The sequence below is a fragment of the Diadema antillarum genome, unplaced genomic scaffold (assembly GCF_040938485.1).
Source record: "Diadema antillarum isolate AM-2024a unplaced genomic scaffold, OU_Dant_1.0 seq00000133_RagTag, whole genome shotgun sequence".
NCBI classification, from domain to species: Eukaryota; Metazoa; Echinodermata; class Echinoidea; order Diadematoida; family Diadematidae; genus Diadema; species Diadema antillarum.
In genome coordinates, this window is record NW_027271210.1 from 1291005 (window position 1) to 1310234 (window position 19230).

At 40.2% G+C, this 19230-nt stretch overlaps 1 protein-coding gene across 1 annotated transcript in view; it reads left to right on the plus strand.

The window, feature by feature from the left end:
- The first annotated feature begins 260 nt into the window (after nt 1–260).
- The window catches only part of LOC139727479 (protein lifeguard 2-like), a 32484-nt gene continuing 13514 nt past the window's right edge, over nt 261–19230 (plus strand). The window contains exons 1-4 of the mRNA XM_071638454.1: nt 261–334; nt 9682–9840; nt 14746–14938; nt 16925–17031. Of these exons, the coding sequence (XP_071494555.1) occupies nt 9730–9840; nt 14746–14938; nt 16925–17031 (411 nt within the window). The 5' untranslated portion in view covers nt 261–334; nt 9682–9729. The remainder of the gene's footprint in view (nt 335–9681; nt 9841–14745; nt 14939–16924; nt 17032–19230) is intronic.

The window sequence follows — 19230 nt, forward strand, 5'->3', positions numbered from 1 at the left end:
GAGGAAAATGAGAAAAGAGGAAGAAGAAGAAGAAGAAAATGAAAAAGAAAAGGAAGAAAAAGAATCCCATACTGTTGACGTTTGGAGGAAGAAGACGCAGTGCATGTCAGTTGTAACGCACAAATCGCTTGATGGCGTCGTTCACTTTTTGCTACGAGCAAACACTGCATGCTGCGACGCAGGTACACAGTGTATAACAGTACGAGTATTATTGTACGGTACTTCCATGCGATGTACAGCATACGCACACATCGACACAGGTCGTCACAGCCGAGGTGACGTGACCCAACCCCAAAGGCAAAGCTCGTCTGTGTTTATAGGCACAAAGCAAAAGGTCAGGTGAGAAACTCTGATTTATACTAGATCGAGTGTTCTATAGTCATAGACACTAGCTAGATTACTGTCTGATTAAATATCATACTTTAATTTGTAATTTGTTCTAAGGGATACCTAGATTTCATTCGCGTATCATCGCCACTGCACACTGGCTCTGCACTGCCACGGCACTGCCACTGGCACTGGTGACGCCGCCAGGCATGGCATCGGCATTACACCAAGCATGATGTATTGTACATGTATGTTATTGTTATGGACCCATTACTAATATGTTATGTAGATCTAGACTAGATCTGTATACTAGATTAGATACTAATAGCTATACTAGGGCCTATTACTATTTTTAAACAAGTTAGAACTAGATAAGAACTCTAAGTTCTAACAATTACATGGAAATGGACATGCATCATTTCACTGATTAAATTATTCTAATGAATGCATGCCTCTCAGTCTCAGACTGTCTGTGTCAAAAAAAGTGTCACAAAAACATTTTAAACATTCTTACTTGCTTTGACACCTGAGTTTGATCTCATTATCTCCACTGCCGCCGGCAAGCCAGATCTGAGATGGCAGAGAGGCTTGTAAAAGTAAAAACACAATGGAGCTTTGAAAATAATTATGATGAAACAAAATTGCATGAAAATGCATGTTATGATGTGCAGTACCGCCAGTAGTGGCAGTAATGCCAATGGTTGTGGTTTAGAACTACTTGGGTGACCTGCACCTCGTCATTGAATCTGTATCCGTAACGTTATCTGTATGGTTTTAGTCAGCAAAATGTCCAAGACGACACATCCACGCTAACTTGTTGAGGAGCACTACGTGTGGACAGAGCGCGACCAAAAAGATACTATTGAAATTGCTTCAGATTTTGCTTGAACAGAGACAATGACGAACATTGAACTACTGCATTAGGGAGCTGGTTCCAGTCTTTAACAGTCGTTATGAAGAACGAATCCTGGAAAACTGTAGCTCTGTGCCGTTGTTGGATGAATTTTTGATTGTTACCTCTGCCCTAGTGTTACGTGTGTTGGTTGGGTTGAACGTAACCGCAGCAGCGACCCCATACGGACAAAGGTTACAGCGCCCCGCGACGGGGTTAGGTTGAACGTAATCATGCAGGGGGACATTGACTAGTCTGTTTTTTCATTTTGTACAACATGCAAAGCCTGGGCTCTGATGTTTTCTCCTTGTCTGGAGTGATTCCCAGCCCAACTCGGATAATGCCCTTGTGACAGAACCCTCTTCCCTAGTGTGGGTGTTCGTGCAGAATCTGGCTGCCTGCCGTTGGATTCTCTCTCTCTCGAGAGAGAGAGAGTTGATGGATTGTTTAGTTGTAGTACTTGTACTTATAGGGTCCCAGGCAGACGATGCATATTCGAGTATAGGTCGCACTAAAGCCAAATATGCAGTAGATTTCACTTGCATATCACAATTCCCTAAAGTTCCTGTGGATGACATTCTGCATATTTTGGGCTTTCTTGAGAAGTTGAGCAAGGGGGTTCCAGTTTAGGGTGTTAATTGGATAAGTGGATGCCCAGGTAGGGATGAGAAACGATATACAGTGTACGCTCTTCAATTCCAAGTTACAAAAGTGATGTACAGTGTGGGGAGGATTTCTCTTGCCAAATGTAATGGTGCAGCATTTAGATGGATTGAAATTCATTGACCATGTGTCCTGCCAGCTTTCCAGGCAGAGTGATTTTAAGTCACTCTGCAAAGCACCAACATCTTGGGTAGGTGAAATGGGTGAGTAAAGTAGGCAATGATCAGCAAATAATCTTGCTGTGGAAGAGACAGCATTTGGTAAGTCATTTAGATGGCTAAGTAATTTCCAGCTTGCTGATTGGTCAAAGCGTACCACGTGATCATTCGCGAAAAGTGTCTATCCCTGCATGCCCGTTGGATTTTCGCGCACCCAAATTGACTAATCCATGGTTGAAATTTTCGCTGTGTTCAAATTTTCGTGCATTTCGCGCAACCAGAAACTAGCACGAAAATAAAAGCATGCGAATATTTTTGCTTGCCATATGTGCCTGTGCGTGATGTCTTGATTATGCGGAATTAAAAACACGCAAAACTCTTCCGACCCGGCCAAGCGCGAAAAATTAGTCACGCGAAAATATCCACTTTTACAGTATTTAACACAAGCTGGGATAATCTCGGAAAGAGCCTACTCTGGATCATTTTCCAACAGTAAGTACAATTTCAAAATCTTTGATATTTGATTTATTTCATTATTTCTTTCTCATACAAGGTATATTCATCTCGCGTTTGAAATTACTTAGCCATCTTATAAAAGGAATAACGTATTTTCCCGTCGTTCAGCGATATGCAGTGCACTCGAGGTTTCTTCTTCGCATGCACACTCCACACTCGCCTCCGGCTCATGTGGAGTGCGCATGCTCAGAAGAAACCTCTCGTGCACTACATACTCGCTAAACAACTCCGCGGAATGCGTTAAAATTCCTATAATGACAGGAACCACAATGGTCCAGTGACTGTGCCTTTAAATAAGGTACACCCGAGGTGACGCTCACAGATGAAGAAGAATGACCGTTTAGGACAACTCATTGGGTGCGATTGGTGAGAAAGTTTTGGACGCACGTGGATATCTCACGTAAAGTCAGTAATATTTCAACTTAGAGATGAGTCGACGGTGTGGAACCTTGTCAAAGGCTTTGCCTTTGGTAAAGTCTAGCAGTTCTGCATCAACCAAGTTGTTATTATTCAGTTCATTGCTGATATCATGTATGGTTAAGATACAGTAAGTTGGGTTTCAGTTGATCTCTTAGCCCTGAAGCCATGCTGATCATCTGAGAGGATATTTTGGGATTCAAGGTGTTTCATAACATGGCTATGGATAATGTGTTCCAGAACTTTACACACCACCGAGGTAAGTGAGATGGGCCGATAATTGGCGGCACATCTTCTGTTGCCCTTTTTAAAGACAGCAGTGATATTGGCCTCCTTCCATCCCTGAGGGACAATGAGAGAGTTGATCGATGACTGGAAGAGGTGTTGCAATGGCATGGCTAAGCTCACATTTCGAATCACAATTCGTCACTGAAATTCTATGAAATCCCACTCACGTACAGGAAAAATGCTGAAGATTCCAATAGAATCACAAGTTCACTGATCGATACCGGAAATTTGCAGCTATCGTCGTCAAACGCGAACGATGCAGAATAGTTGTGCGCTCAGGAAGGGGCCTGCAACTCGTCACCCGCGCTCCCGTAGACAAAGCACGTAAAAGACGTGTGCGGGTGACTGTGATGCTCCCATAGACCTAGGATTCCTACACGTAAAAGATGCGAGAGGGTGGCCGTAAGTGGCGTAATGATACTTATAACAGGTATTCCTAATATAAATTTCAGATTTTCGAAAAAAAACTCTTTGGTTTTCACCACAATTTGCGTAGTTGCGGTACTCCTGCCAAGTTTCAAGCGTACTGAACACAGTCCCAGGCATAAATTATTGTTCAGTGCGCTCGTAACAATTTTAAATAGGGTGACGGTATTCGGGCCCCTGGCGAGGTGCAGGCACCGCATTACTGTAAAAGTGGAAATTTTCGCGGTGTTGAAATTTTCGCGCATTTCGTGCAACCAGAAACTAGCGCGAAAATAAAAGCACGCGAATATTTTTGCTTGCCATATGCTCCTGTGCGTGATGTCTTGATTCCACGGAATTAAAAACACGCGAAACTCTTCTTACCCGGCGAAGCGCGAAAAATTAGTCGCGCGAAAATATCCACTTTTACAGTATACAGTTATACTAATGGTAATGTCTCAGTAGAGTATCACGGCTCAGATATCTTCATTAGCAAAATGTAGATACTTCTATGTAAATACTTTTGTTCAGCTACATATATACCATGTAGTTTCACATGGGAAGTGAATTTACCTTTAAAAGTTGCACACCTTCACCTGTCTGTAACATAAGTTTAGGTAATTTGGCAATCCTGTGTTTACTTTATTAGAGGGTAAATTATTTTAGGGTTAGGGTTAAGGTAAGGTACATATAGGCCTAGATGTACGTACGGCTGTGCTGAAGTTGGAAGAGTAAAATGATTTAACCCCTAATATAAAACCCAGGACTGCCAAAACCAGCTTGTCTTCAATGGGTTAACTTCCCAATTTGTACAAAGTTGATTACACACTAAATTAAGACCTCAAACTACCACCCCTATGCCCTACTTGTAGTGTCAGGTCTATTTGATGAGTGTGATATTTCAGTAACCTGCAGAAATGACGGGCTTGACTGGCTTGATATGGATGGATCCATGTTAAACTTGCGTATTGGTAATGAGACTAGCCTGTGGCAGACTAGTTTAGGCCTTCTAACAAGTGTTAGACAGTCTAGTCTAATATGTGTACAGTAGACTACTGTACTTTATTTTAAGATGTTGTCATCATGAACACACTACGCTGTCAGTACTGTGGTCAGTAGCAATTGCAGTACATGTACATATGTGACCCGCTACAACAAAATGGTCCTAAAGTCGCGCACGGTCGAAGCCGTGAAAATCGAGTTTGAAGTTAGAGCATCAAAATTAGTCAAAACATACGATTTTCTGAATTTGACATATTATTAGAGGCTGACATGTCTTCTATCATCTGTCGAAATTTTGAAGCAAAATGATCAAAGGAAAGACCAAAAAATAGCGTTTTTCTGGGCCATGTTTTTTTGGCGTTTCAACAAAGCAGAAACTGGTTCGAACATTTGAATTGAGCGCCACACATAGGCTCCGCCCCTAACAACGACCAGAGTGATCTCATTGGTCAGTTTGCTGCTTGCCGTTAACCGAAGCGTGAAGCTCGCACACTGCCCAGTCGACTGGTGCGTGCGGGCGGGTTGCGCTATATGCCTAGCCGCTTCTCCCGACATCCTGGTCACTGATTGGTCGGTGAGGAGACCGCCGACGATGTGTTTGAATGAGCATTTCGGGGGTTGCTAGGGCTTACCTTCTATTGTCCGGAGGTGAATACTGACTTGCGTGTCTCTTGATTGTGATTGCGTCGCAAGGAGAACTTTTAGGGCGCTTTTCTCGAAACAGTGATTTCCCAGACGTCTTGACATGCTCTCTTTTAAACATCGATATCTCCACAGCCGATTATTTTTATAAGACGTGTTATATATCAATTTAAAGCAGAAAGATTAGGGAATTATGTCATGCAATTTTCAAATAATCGACCTCGCCCGACTTTAGGATCATTTTGTTGTAGCGGGTCACATATACTTTACTAGTTTGACCAGTTTGGAGTTCACAATTATATGAAATCATTAGAATCGAGCTTCCCTTTGCTGTGTGCTGCTATGAATTCTTATAATGATAATAATTACAATTTATTGCATCATTTCCATTAATGAATAGCTCAAGGGGCACAATGAATATATACTGCTAATTATGTACACCGTAGTAACAGTTTACAGCAGGTCAAGAATATAAATTTTTTCAGAGGACACATTGCAAACACTTCGTTATTTGGATGGATATTAAATTCAAAGTGTGTGTGTGTTCATAATCATATCCTCAGCACAGCTGGCAACTCACATTGTGATAGCACATTTAACATTGAAGGATTATTGGCCAAAAGTATCATCACTTTAGAGGTTGAGCAACCTGTACATATTGGATGCATATATTGCAAGTGCTGATAAAAAGCATTATAAAATGGGTTCAAGAATGTAGCCAATAGGAAGCGCTGAAATGAGTCACCTGTGCTTTCGTTACTCAGTCCCATTGCACTGCGTGTTAAATCCTATTGCCGATCGTCTGTGCACGCGGCGGCTCCTTTGAATTGCATGCATACGCGCTGTCAATCCTGTAAACAACTTCTAGTCCGGCCTTTCTTCCCTTATGTGCATAACAATGTGTGCGTGGCGTACGTATCATACGTACACAGTGTACAGTAGACCAAGCGTTGTGGGACCGGACGCATACATGGAGTCACTTTGAAGGGCAAATCCAACGATTTAGCAGGTTAATTCTCACGCCGTTTTCAGAGTATGTTGTGTAGTAGGCCTATATGAGGAGTCTATATCTTTAAGGTAAAGGGTGCATATTCTATGTAAAATAAGTAAGTTTTCATGCGGGAACTTAAGTGTCCGGAAACCCAACCCCCAATCACACTTATACTGTATGTGCGGGATTTCCGAGTGCGACGTGCGTAAATGTTTGGGACGAACATCTTCGGACGTCTTGACCCACAAAAGTACGTGAAAAACGCTGAAACCCCAAAAATGCTGTTAGTTTTTGAATTTTCGACCCATTTTATGAAACAAATGATGCACAGGATTATTTCGTGGCGTTAGTGGAGGCGTATAGCTCACTCTCGGGTATTTACAATGTAGTGCAACATGCACTCGGCTTCGCCTCGTGCATGTTTCACAATTGTAAATACCCTCGAGTGCACTTACGCCTACACTAACGCACTCTATCCTGTGCATCATTTGTATATTATGTACATGTGCAGTCTTAAAGTACATCTACTATTCATTGTGTGCATGCCCCTTGCATCAGAACAGTTCACAACTATATACAGACAAGTAGAAATTGGTGAATTTGTAGTTTAGTATTGCCAATAATGCATCAGTCAACTGAAAGTACAATGTATGCATCATCCATAAAGTCTTTCAGACTTTATCAATGCTCAATATCTAATGAGGTGTGTGAAGACGGGACTACAATTTTGCACAGGCTAGCATAGATTACACCACTGTTGTGGGGTAGGCTACCGTACCTACCTAGCTGCCAGTGCACTGGGACAGCAGCTTGGATGGCAGATTAACATTGTGTCTCCCATATCCGGCCAATTTGCTGATATCCGGATGAGCCCCTTTCCCGACATGGCAGGATAATCGAGGTGGAACTGTAGTATGTATTAGAGCCATATTGTGCGACCATCAACATAATTTCAGTTGGCACAAACAGTGTGCTGCTGTGATGTGGATGAGCTCACACCAACCTTCCATATCTGTTGCCCAAATGAAATGCAGCAGAGCAAATAAGTCCTAGATGTAGTATGTACTGTTTTCAGTCCACATTGTTATTGGTCCCCCTTGCCTCCTTTTGCCTTACTTTCCCACGAACAAAATTGAGTGTGTTCCATACAATTTCTTCTGGGGATGTGTCCGAAAAGTCAGAGCCAACAAGTGACTCAACCCGTTACATTTTTGTGTGACTAGCCCTGATCCAATCTTCTCTATAGTATCCAGCTATTTGTATTTTGTGCTGTGCTTTAATAATGACCGATACTGACACATCTGGACATACAATGTACAATGTATGTATCGTATGCCACACTTTTTACCTGAATTTCTAAAGATATACAACGTACCACAGTACAACTTTGTATTGTGTCCATACAGGTATGCAAACTATACAACAGTGAAAGAGGGAGGGGCATAAAAAGTAGAAGTACAGTGCACTTTTTCAGTTCATGAACGATACAAGGAAGCCTTAAATTTGCATGACCAACACAATTTTACTGCAGAATACAAACTACTAGTACTCAGTGTATAGTGGTTTATCCTCCTACAAGTCCCATTTCCAAAGACAAAAATATGTACACAATTTTTGTATAAGATACTGCAGCATCGCATACTGTGGGCCAGAACGTATTGATCATGTGATCACACGCATGCCACATTTTCATACTACTACATGGACATTGTATGTAGACAAAAATGATGTTGTAGGCCCTGGGCCTACAATGTATCTACAATGTACTTACTATGAAATACTGGTTTTAGTTGCTGGTAAGCTCGTTTATTTTCTTACACTATGTGTATCTGGATATAACACAATTTATCACCCATTGTACAACATCAAGCAAATCATACTCCTTCCAGTATCATAAGAATGAACTTTGTTGTTTTTTTTTTTGTCTCAAGTGGTGATGGTGAATGCAAGGGTAAGGAGTTTTTATATTGTCAGCTCCTAAATCCTTGTGCTGTATCCGGTAAGGAGACGATGCGTTTATAAAACTGTAAATAGATCTCTGCACAAACATCGTATTCCCACTGCAATTTTATGATCATACTAAGGCCATGTTTTGCTGTGCTTGTGTGATGTGTCCCGTACACGGAAGACCAGTCACTGGTAGCTGCTTTACGTGACATGTTGATGGTTCGAATAACCCCAAATTTGAAACCATCGAAACAAAACAGTTGTCAAGCTACATGTGCAGTGTATATCACATGGATACATCTTTCACTTCAATGTAAAAAAAAAAACTGTTGCTCATAACAACTTGTCTCATTACATTTTTGTTTCAGTATTTGTCATTCCTTAGTCACAAGAAACCTGGCAAGCAGCAGTTTGCTGCCCCCTCTTTTATTTTGGCAGCAACTACAATGTACATAGTAACACATTGTGTGCAGAGAACAGGACATATGAAGTAAAATCTGTCAAGGATTACGCTTCTTTATCTGTAAAATGCTATTATTAAAAACACACAGAAACATGCATTAGCCAATTATTGGATAAAGATTCTAAAGATTGCATCAAAATTATGACCAGCAGGATCCCTCAGGATCCTGCTGGTCATAATTTTGATGCAACGCAATACATTCAAGTGCTTAACTCGATGCATAAAATTATGATTAAGTGTGTGGAAGATGTTTAAACGTTAACTTTTAATGAAGTACTACCGGTAATATTCCTTTTTTCAGTCCTTTGGTATTATTAATAACGAAAAGATCTGAAAAAATAAGATTGAAAAGGTTTGTTCTGTACTCCTGTAAAACATGATATATTCGCAGCATGAAATTTTTATGAATTGGAGCCGATGGCCTTTTTTGCGGCATGAAATTTTCGGGAATTGCCACTGGCGTTCAATGCATATAGTGTAGACAAGAACTTTTGCGTGCATTTTGATTTCACGAATCTTGGTGCTCGCGAAATTCGTGAAATGAAAATGCATGCGAACATTCCTCGTTTTACAGTATATTACCAGCAAGATGGACACATGAATTCAAAATTTCCTCTGAAAAACTACTAAAAATTGCTGGAGTAAAAGATTTCTTCTTTGGTCTCCATATTTAAACTGTATCAAAGAGTAGCTTGGAGCATGGAACATCAAAGCTAGTGAAATACTATTTATCGTGCTACAGAACTACAGGCATAAATTTGCACCAATTGCGGAGGGATTCCACTCCTTCTCTGTAACACCTCCTTGGTTATTCCAACATTTTGTACATGATCTCTTGAAGTACATCGTACTTTATTATCAAGTACAGTGTACATACATGTGTGGGAAGGACTTACATGTTAGCTGTGTTTACACCTGAATTCCTGCAGGGTTTGTGATGCAGAAGTTTTCTCCTCACTTGTTTTGACAGATTCTCTGAGTTTGACAGCGAGAAGTTTTGTGGACAACCTTGGCAGCCATGACTGAACCTTCTGCTCCACCTAGCTACATGGATGCTACTTCAGACAAGGCCTACCCTCCAGGGGTACAGCCCACAGCCCCTTACCCTGCTCCAGGGGCACCTTACCAGGTACAGTACCTGTAGGTACAATAGAAACACTGTATGTATTTCTTCTTCCAACCGATCCACCACTGTCATAAGGAGCAATCTTCAGAAAGATGGACATTTTTGTACTTGTACAAATTTTATGTTTGATCATTGAAGTGCCAAGATCAGCAGTGTAGATAGCCTCAGAGCATACTACACATGGTGAGATGTACGTTTGCACACATTTTTTGTAAGTTAATCACTTCTAATGATTGTTTGCTTTGAAATACCAAGTATAACTTACACTATTTTGTTTTTGTGTGTTTGAGATAGAGTAGTTGGCCCGAATTCATGAAGGTGGTACAGTAGAAACCATGGTTTCAACCATGGACAGTTTGTATGGAGCACCAGTATCGCATGGCCTATTTCGTTACGAAATCAGTCATTTCGTCGACATTCATTTGCTCTGAAATACCAAGTATAACTTTGCACTATTGTATGTGTTCGAGATAGAGTGGTTGGCCCGAATTCACAAAGGTGGTACAATTGAAACCATGGTTTAAACCATGGACAATTTGTGTGGAGCGCCAAGTGTCGCATGGCCTATTTCGTTACAAAATGACAACATTACGTCGACATTCCTTAACGAAATGACTGATTTTGTAACGAAATAGGCTGTGCGACACTTGGCGCTCCATATAAATTGTCCATGATTTATACCATAGGCAGGTTTCAATTGTACCACCTTCGTGAATTCAGCCCGTTGAGTTTTACTGCAAGTCACTGATCAGCTACAGTTTGTCATATACCTGTAGTGTATGTGACATGGCACTTCAGCACACCATATGTGACCCTGCATCACAAAACCAACAAAAATTCCCCAGATGTGGATTTTTTTAGTAAAGGGCAGATACTGAGCTTTAAAATGATGTACAGCTGTATGACTCAATTCAAATGGACTTTTCTATAAGGAAACCTATCTAAATACTGGAAAGAATGCACATACTCTACAAAAGTGTGAACTTAAAAAGAGGAGCTAAAGTAAAAGGTTCTATTCAAGCGCTTTAATCTTTCAAACCATGCTGGCTGTGCGATGAATGAGATAATAAAACTAAAGATGTAAAACAGTAGCAATAACAATGAAGGGATTATCAGATTAAGCTGAAATTGAGCATGCTCTATTAACACATTCAGTCCATGATTAATGCCAACATTTCAAGGTGGTAGCACTATCTTTTCAAAAGTTATTAGAGCTGAAAGTGAAGAGCTTGCAAAGGATTTTAAAGAAATGAAAAGGGACCTCTAAAGACGTACCTAGTCGCACTACTCTACTAAAAAAGGGGTTGTAGAAAACTGCGGAAAACACACTTCCCAATTCATTTTATGACCCCAAATTTGAGAACAATGTAGACAAAGAATACAGGTTTTATGTAGCTCTTTCAGAAAATCTGAAAAACTCAAGGTCCGACTTTTTGTTTGTTTTGTGATGCACGGTCACATATTGCATGTGCTGAAAAACAAAAAAGTAGTTTTCTATGGTCTGCAGAAAACATAACAAATCCAAGAAGTTGCAGTGATTGTCAATATCACACTCAAACACTGTTTATAGAGCTCCTTTGGGTACTTTAATACAAACTTGTACAATGTATGTGATGTTTAAATGCAATAGATAATTGCATTTTTTTAATGCTCTGGTGTTTGATTTGTTCCTACATGTACATTAGTACATCAATGAAAGGGTTAGGTGAGCATGTTAACTTTCAGGAATGAAGAATGGTTGCTTTTAAACCCCTTGTACACCGTATGTAGACTAGTCTCAAGTATACTCAGGCAAGTGTCTATGGGAAATGGGAAGTGTTCTTGCATTGTTTTGCACCTCACAACGAAGTTTGACCTTATAACTGAAGATTTTTAAAATCATAGTTCGGAGTATACATTTATATTGAAAGTACCCCATATACGTGTATTGTACCCCATTAGTATGCCAGCACAAGGGACATGTGTACTACATTGTACATACGTGTACAATATATGTAGATATAGTACCAGCAAGATTCCTTCAATTTAAGCTTTTTATCATCCTCAGATACACTATATTGCAGGTTACAAAACTACAAGCTGATCTGATAGAAAGGTGGCCATGTGTAAATCTTCCATGAATGACCTGTTGCATTATTATCAGATAGTACTCCAATCTATTTCCCAGGACCTAACCAGCAATTGCAGGCATTTGATTCTTTAGCTTACATTGCTTATTAAAAGTTGTTTCTGCTCTGATGAAAAACAAAAACAGAAACAGCAGCAACAAAGTTGATACCACTGACTGATTTCTTTGTTAGCAGTTCATGATTTTGCAAGAATTCCCATCCATTTCATCAAGATTGTTTTTGTTTTTGTTTTTTATACCCCCGCCAAACGAAGTTTGAAGGGGGTATATAGGAATCAGCGGACGGTCGGGCGGTCGGTCGGGCGGTCGGGCGGTCGGGCGGTCGGTCCGTTGCAAATCTTGCGTCGCGAACTACTTCCTCAGTTTTCAACCGATTCCCATAAAACTTGGCACAGATGTGTGCCTTGGGTTGTAGATGTGCAAGACGTATTTTTTGACAGTACCCAAAAGTACGTTGCCATGGTAACGGCATATTATGGGCAAAAATGGGTACAAATCTTGCGTCGCGAACTCCTCCCACAGTTTTTGATCAATTTTTATGAAATTAGGTACAGATGTTCATCTGAATATGTTAATGTGCAAGACACATATTTCCGCAGTGGCAAAAAGTGCGTTGCCATGGTAACGGCATGTTGTTGGTAAAATATAGGGCAAAATGCTTCATGGCAAAAAGTGCTTCATCAGTGTTCTTCCAATTCTCATGGAATTCATATTGAATGTTTGTCTTAGGATATAGGTCAGCATGACACATTTCTTGACAGTGACAAAAAGTATGTTGCCATGGTAAGAGCTCACATATTATGAGCCAAAATGATGGAAAATTTTGTGTTGCAAACTACTTCCTCAGTTTTTGCCCAATTTCCATGAAACTTGGTACAGATGTGTGCCTTTGGTTGTAGATGTGCAAGACGCATTTTTTGACAGTACCCGAAAGTACGTTGCCATGGTAACGGCATATTAATGGCAGAAGATCAAGGAAAGATCTTGCGGATTTAACTACTTCCTCAGTTTTTTGACCAAAGCTTATGAAATGTAGCACACACCTTGATCTTGGTGGGAAGATGTGGAAGACATATTTTTGGGACGTGTCGGAAGCTGCGTTGCCATGGTAACGGCATATAAATGGCAGAAGATCAAGGAAAGATCTTGTGGATTGAACTACTTCCTCAGTTTTTGACAAAAGCTTATGAAATGTGGCACACACAATTGTCTTGGTGTGAAGATGTGCAAGACATATTTTTCGGACGTGTCGGAAGCTGCGTTGCCATGGTAACGGCATTTAAATGGCAGAAGATCAAGGAAAGATCATTCCTTGGGTAAGACTGTCGTCATGGGGCGGGGGTATTAATCACCTTAAGTGATATTTCTAGTTTATAGGTAAAATTAGCCAGATATTACTGTAGTGTGGGTAAGGTCAACTCATTGAGACTATAAAGGAAATGTTGTCTCTCAAATTCATAACCTCTTCCTTCCCATGCTACCCCCCCCCCCCCCCCCCCCCCCGAAAAAAGCAATAAAATGTGAATGGCACAAACAAAATTAAAAAGTTCAACTACAGGACATCAAATGTGGTATGCACTAGGCAATCTTCTTGGGTAGACTTGTAAATTCAATACATGTGAAGTTGTCTTCAAGCTATATTCAGTATTGATAGAGAAAAAATACATGTAAGCCTACAGGTACAGTAGTCACACAGCAGACCTACACATGGAATCTGCAAAGTATGCATTAGACCAGTTTATTACCAATTAATGTTACTTGGTCAATAACCTGTTCCAAGAATATATGTGACACACCCTCCCACTGTCACTAACGAGTGCCTGGTGCCACCAGGCAGCAGTGCAAGCCAGTTCATGCACAGTCGACGTAAGCGTAACACATACACAGATTATGCAGATATCATTTGAAATCATATGTTAAAAGGGCTGAAAGCGGAATTGATATTAAACAATTTGATCAAGTCAAGTTTCACATGCTGCTTTACTGTTGTGGCTAGAGCTGTGCAACTAACAATACCTTTCACAGGCATTGCTGTCATATGTGTAGGGTTATTGCAACTTTAGGATAAAATGCAAATCTCTCCCTCAGAAACATACCTTGTACAGTACATGTAGCCCTGATCCTGTTCTTAGACTTCGTTTCTTATGTACTGTCCTATGTGGCACATAACTGGGTGTAATTAAATGATATTAAAGGACAAGTTCACCTTCATAGACATGTGGGTTGAGTGAATGCAGCAATATTAGTAGAACACATCAGTGAGAGTTTGAGCAAGATCGGACAATCCGTTTAAAAGTTATCAATTTTTGAAGTTTCTTCTCAGTCACGGCTGGATGAAAAGACTATTAGCTTGTGATGTCACATGAGTACAACGATATAAAGAAAGAATAAAGAAAATTCAACACATTTCCATTTTTCTCGCATAACAAAAGAACACTCGACTTCTCTCTTGAAGAAGGCAGGGGGAATAATATTACTCTTGATATACTTCAGCAGCAAGTCGAAGAAATGTGCACTTTATTCAAAAAGTAAAGTTTTGTGAAATTCTCTTTTTATTTTCCTTATATAGTTGTACACATGTGATATCATGCACTGTAATAGTCTTCTCTTCCAGCAGTGACTGCGCAGATACTTAAAATATTCATAACTTTTGAACGGATTGTCCAATTTTCCTCGAAACTTTCACTGATGTGTTCTGCTAATATTGCTGCATTCTCTCTATCCTTATGTTTATGAAGGTGGACTTGTCCTTTAACTTTGTGTTCTTTGCCTTTTACCAGGCTGGATATCCACCACCTGCTGGTCAACCCTACCCTCCGACAGCTGCCCAGCCCTATCCCCCTCCTGCAGGATCCCAGGCCTACCCCCCTGCAGGATCTCAGGCCTACCCACCACCTGCCAACCAGCCCTACCCACCAACCCAGCCTGGCTATCAGGGAGTGCCAGCAGCTGCCCCGCCCCCTTCATCTTACGGTGAGTCGTAGATTAGTTACCAGAATGACTCACTCCTGTACACAGTCCTCTAAAGGCACAAGTAGTAAAGTCAGTGCTTTGAGACCTGAGAGTCTCTATTAACCCGTTGAGGACGAGTCCCGAGTATACTCGGGCAGGTGTCTATGGGAAATGCGTTTTGTAGCAAAGTCAGTGCGTCCTCAACGGGTTAAACAGCCGTTAATCCTTCATATGTGCTGACCATTCACGTGCTACTTGCATAGCAAGCATTGGCTCATTTATCCTCCCACAACTTGCCCTTGCTATGGAAGTAGACAAACGTCTCATGTGTAAACAATGCCACAGGCTCACATGAAGACCTGGATGCGCAGCATACAAAATTAGGATTTTACAAAGTTGCATTGATAGTGACTTACATAACATTTGCATGTGTCAGCAAAGAGCAAGAGAAAGAGTGAGAGAATGAAGAAATAATCAGATGTGTTGATCAGGTAGCAAGACATACATGACAATATACTACAATGAAAATACAAACCTTTGAATATATGATTCTGTGTTAGACTGAAGGGGTAAATTCTCCATCATTAATTTTTATGGCTCTGCCCCAAGTGTGCAGCAGGCATTATGTTCTCGGGTTTACTGTCTGTCCGTCCACCCAGATGACATGAATCTGAGTTAAGCAGTGCTGTCAAGAGTATTTTTGTCTTTATATGTAGTACATGCTGTACCTGGCCCTAGTATGCTGTGTATGAAGTGTAGAGGTACAGATTTGATATTGTGCAAAATCAAACGACCGTTTCAAAATCAAAGTCTACACTATCAGGTCACAAAAAATTAGTCTAAAATATTATTTTCTGATTATAGATTTCATCTGGTATTAAGCCCAAAGATTGCGTTATGATTTGGTTTAATGGATAAAACTTACCGTAATAAGAAAATACAACTAAACTGTGTTTTGTTTGTAGAGAGAGGCTCTATAGGCTAGTGCTTGGTAAATGGTCAATTTCAGTGAACTTGATGAAAACGTGTGAAAGGCCATGTTCTCATGGCGCATTTATATACAGTATGATGAAAGCATGAGAAGAGGAGGCATTGCAATGGATTGCACATGGCAGACAAATATCTTGAGTTTCTTCTGATGCATTCAGTGAGCAGTGCTGCAGTACTAGAGTACACATACACCGTACCACAGTGTAGACATTGTTAAGCATTCAAAAATTGAAACTAACGAACATTTTGGGGGGGTAAACAACATTGAAAGTCTGCACTCCATTTGAATACTGCTCGGTGTTTATAAGAGAAAGATCCATACAAGTTACGACAGACAGTACATGTAGCTTGGCTGTATTCATTAATGAATACATGCACTTGACAACACGACTGACAAATGTTACCCTCACTGGCAGACACAACCATCATGCCATCTTTCCTAATAGGGACGACTGGTGCAGCAGCTTCACAAAAGGAGGCAAGTCGGAATGAATTTCCTAACTTACATACTTACAGTGCTCCCATGTAGCCCACTCATGCTTACACATCATTTTATTTTTCCTCTCTCTCTCTTGTGTTTACACATTCAATCTGAAAGTGTTGTGAATGGCTGACATGGTTTAAGTGCGATGAAACACCGAAGGAACCCACTGGGAAAGATGGAGAGAATTAAAATGGAGGGGGGGGGGGAATATACACTGTACACATTTACATACCGTACATCATACATGTATAATCCCTCTTTCCTAGTTCAGCCTGAATGAAGTCATGTAGAATTTTGACAAATATGATGTGAAAGCTATATATCGTCAAAAGTGATTAGGGGCTGCATATCACACAATCACATGCTTTTGAAACAAACCAAAAAAAAAAAGTCTCTGCTCATTTATAACCTATTCAATATTTCTTTCCGAGTGTGTGTTTAGACACCATGTAGTGTTACAAACTTTCTTTTTTAAACTTTCAGCAGCTCAGCTCATGCAATTTGTGACTTTGTTTCAATGTCTGTATATTTAGGAACCAGTGCTCCCACCAGTGGAGGAGGACATAGCGATGAAGAGACAGGATTCGAGGGAGGGCGTGGCTTTAACAACAAGAGCATCCGTGCCGCATTTATCAAGAAAGTAAGTGGAGTGGATTCATTAACAGGCAAAGGTTTGAACTTACAGGAGTCATTCATGTCTTATACAATTCTAGTACATAGTACAGTGGTTCATGTTTTAAAATCAGGAGACGAGTCTGTCTCACATTTAACCGTAAGCTGCTAAAGGCCATTTCAGTGGCCCTAGGCTACATTTTGTGTCTTTTTGTTATCAAAAACAGGTATTTAAGTGTAAACCCATGTTATATACTCAAACACATATAATTTTTCCATCCAAAGCAGAAAAATTTAAGTTTTATCCTAAAAACACATGTTTCAGCTAAAAATGATGTCAACAGGCACAAAGTACCACAGAAAATCATGATATGGGACTACACAGGCATTGATGACATGACTCACAATTGTTATGCAAATATCTCAGCAGTGGAAAGAGATAAAAACCTGAAATTTCTGTTTTGGTGTCCTAAGATATCAGTGTACAAAATTAGATAGAAAATTTTGATTTAATACAATCTCGGAAAGGTTAAAAGATATTGTAAATTTTGATATTCTTTACAAGAATTATAGTATTTCTCAATATGAAAATTTGTGTTTGGCATAAGATATGAAAATTATATTTGAAATTTGATAAAAGGAACTTTAGTCTTAAATAGTTAACCCACTAATTTATTTGATAAAGATTTCTTTTGAAATGGCTCAGATACTCAAAATGGAGCAATCCTGATAAAAGATGGCACCCACCTTTTATTACGATTGCTTTGTTTTTCTTTATACATTGTTTTTGGATGTCTCAGCCATTCCAAAGCTAATTTTCATTCAATATACAAAGTTTGTACTTTGAATTCCGCTTAGAACGGTATGTTTTACACATTAAAATGGTTTCTTTCCAGTGTATTATTCACTACATGATATATACAGTCTGTATTGTGCAGACACAACGTGAAGCAGTGAAGATAAAGTGTGGGGGGGGGGAAAGCTCTGGAAAAGAACTGCACCCTCATTGCAGTTCTTTCCATGATCCTATTGACCGATTCGGGTTCGTTGAGGGCAGCAGACATTTCATGGCACTGGGCGCAGCCATAGTGGGTGTCTTAGCCGACCTCCCTGCTCTCCCCCACCCCGGGCAACATGTTTATCACGCACATGTAACAAAGGTTCGCGCACTAAAGCAAGCATTCGCGCACTCAGTACGAGACGCCCATTGGCTAAAGCAGTTTTTCATTCTGCGCGCGTGCTTATGTAGGGAGAGGGGTGGGGAGTGGGAAGGGGGGGTCGGCTAAGACACCGAGTAATGGCGCTGCCCATGCCAAAAATACACATAGCGCGTCACAGAATCGACCAATAGCAATTTGAGTAAGAGTGACCATGTCTAAGGACAACTTTTTGTTGGTTTTGTGATGCAGGGTCACATATTGCATACGATATATCTGTTATCTATAAGAAATATGAGTACCAGTACATACGATAGCTTCGCTGTGAAGATTCAGAAAAAATATGTTATGGAGTTTTAGACAACTGAATTGTGACAATATGTGGTATCAGTTTCAGCAAATTATTGCTAATTTGGTTCTTTTGATAAATAAGGTATCGTGTGACTGTTGAAAGGTAAGAATTTTTTAAATGCTTGCGAATTTTCAGGATTTATACTCATATGATGCAATATTTGATACCCTGTGGTACCAAATGAAAATTTGCCATTTTGATGAATTATTATTTCTTTGTCATCTTTGTTCCCTGGGTTACCAAAAATGTGTAAAAATTATTTTTCATACTATTTTGCACAAAATTGTTTTTCTTGTCTGTGATTATGCAACAATAAATGCATGCTAATAATAACTTTTTTTCCACATTTACATGCTATGTTGTAATCCTCACTGTTTAAAAGTTGACATGGAGGAATATCAGCATTTGGCTTTATAACGACGCTGATTAACAACTGTATGCCGGCGCTGATGATGAGAATATAGTCGCCATGACAACATTGCACAAATGTATGATAATGGACAAGAGATGGTGCTACACAACGCCGTACTCCAGTGTACGGTGTGCCGAATCATATTAAGAGAAGTTCGACCTGAAAGAGAGATTGACAACAGTTAATAATAGGCACTTTTTGATTTGCACGTTGATGCCAGCGTCACTGTGCTATGACTTCTTTTTACGTACTGCGCATGCGTGAGTGTCGACCCCTCGCTCACCACCCAATTTTCAAACGGGTTTG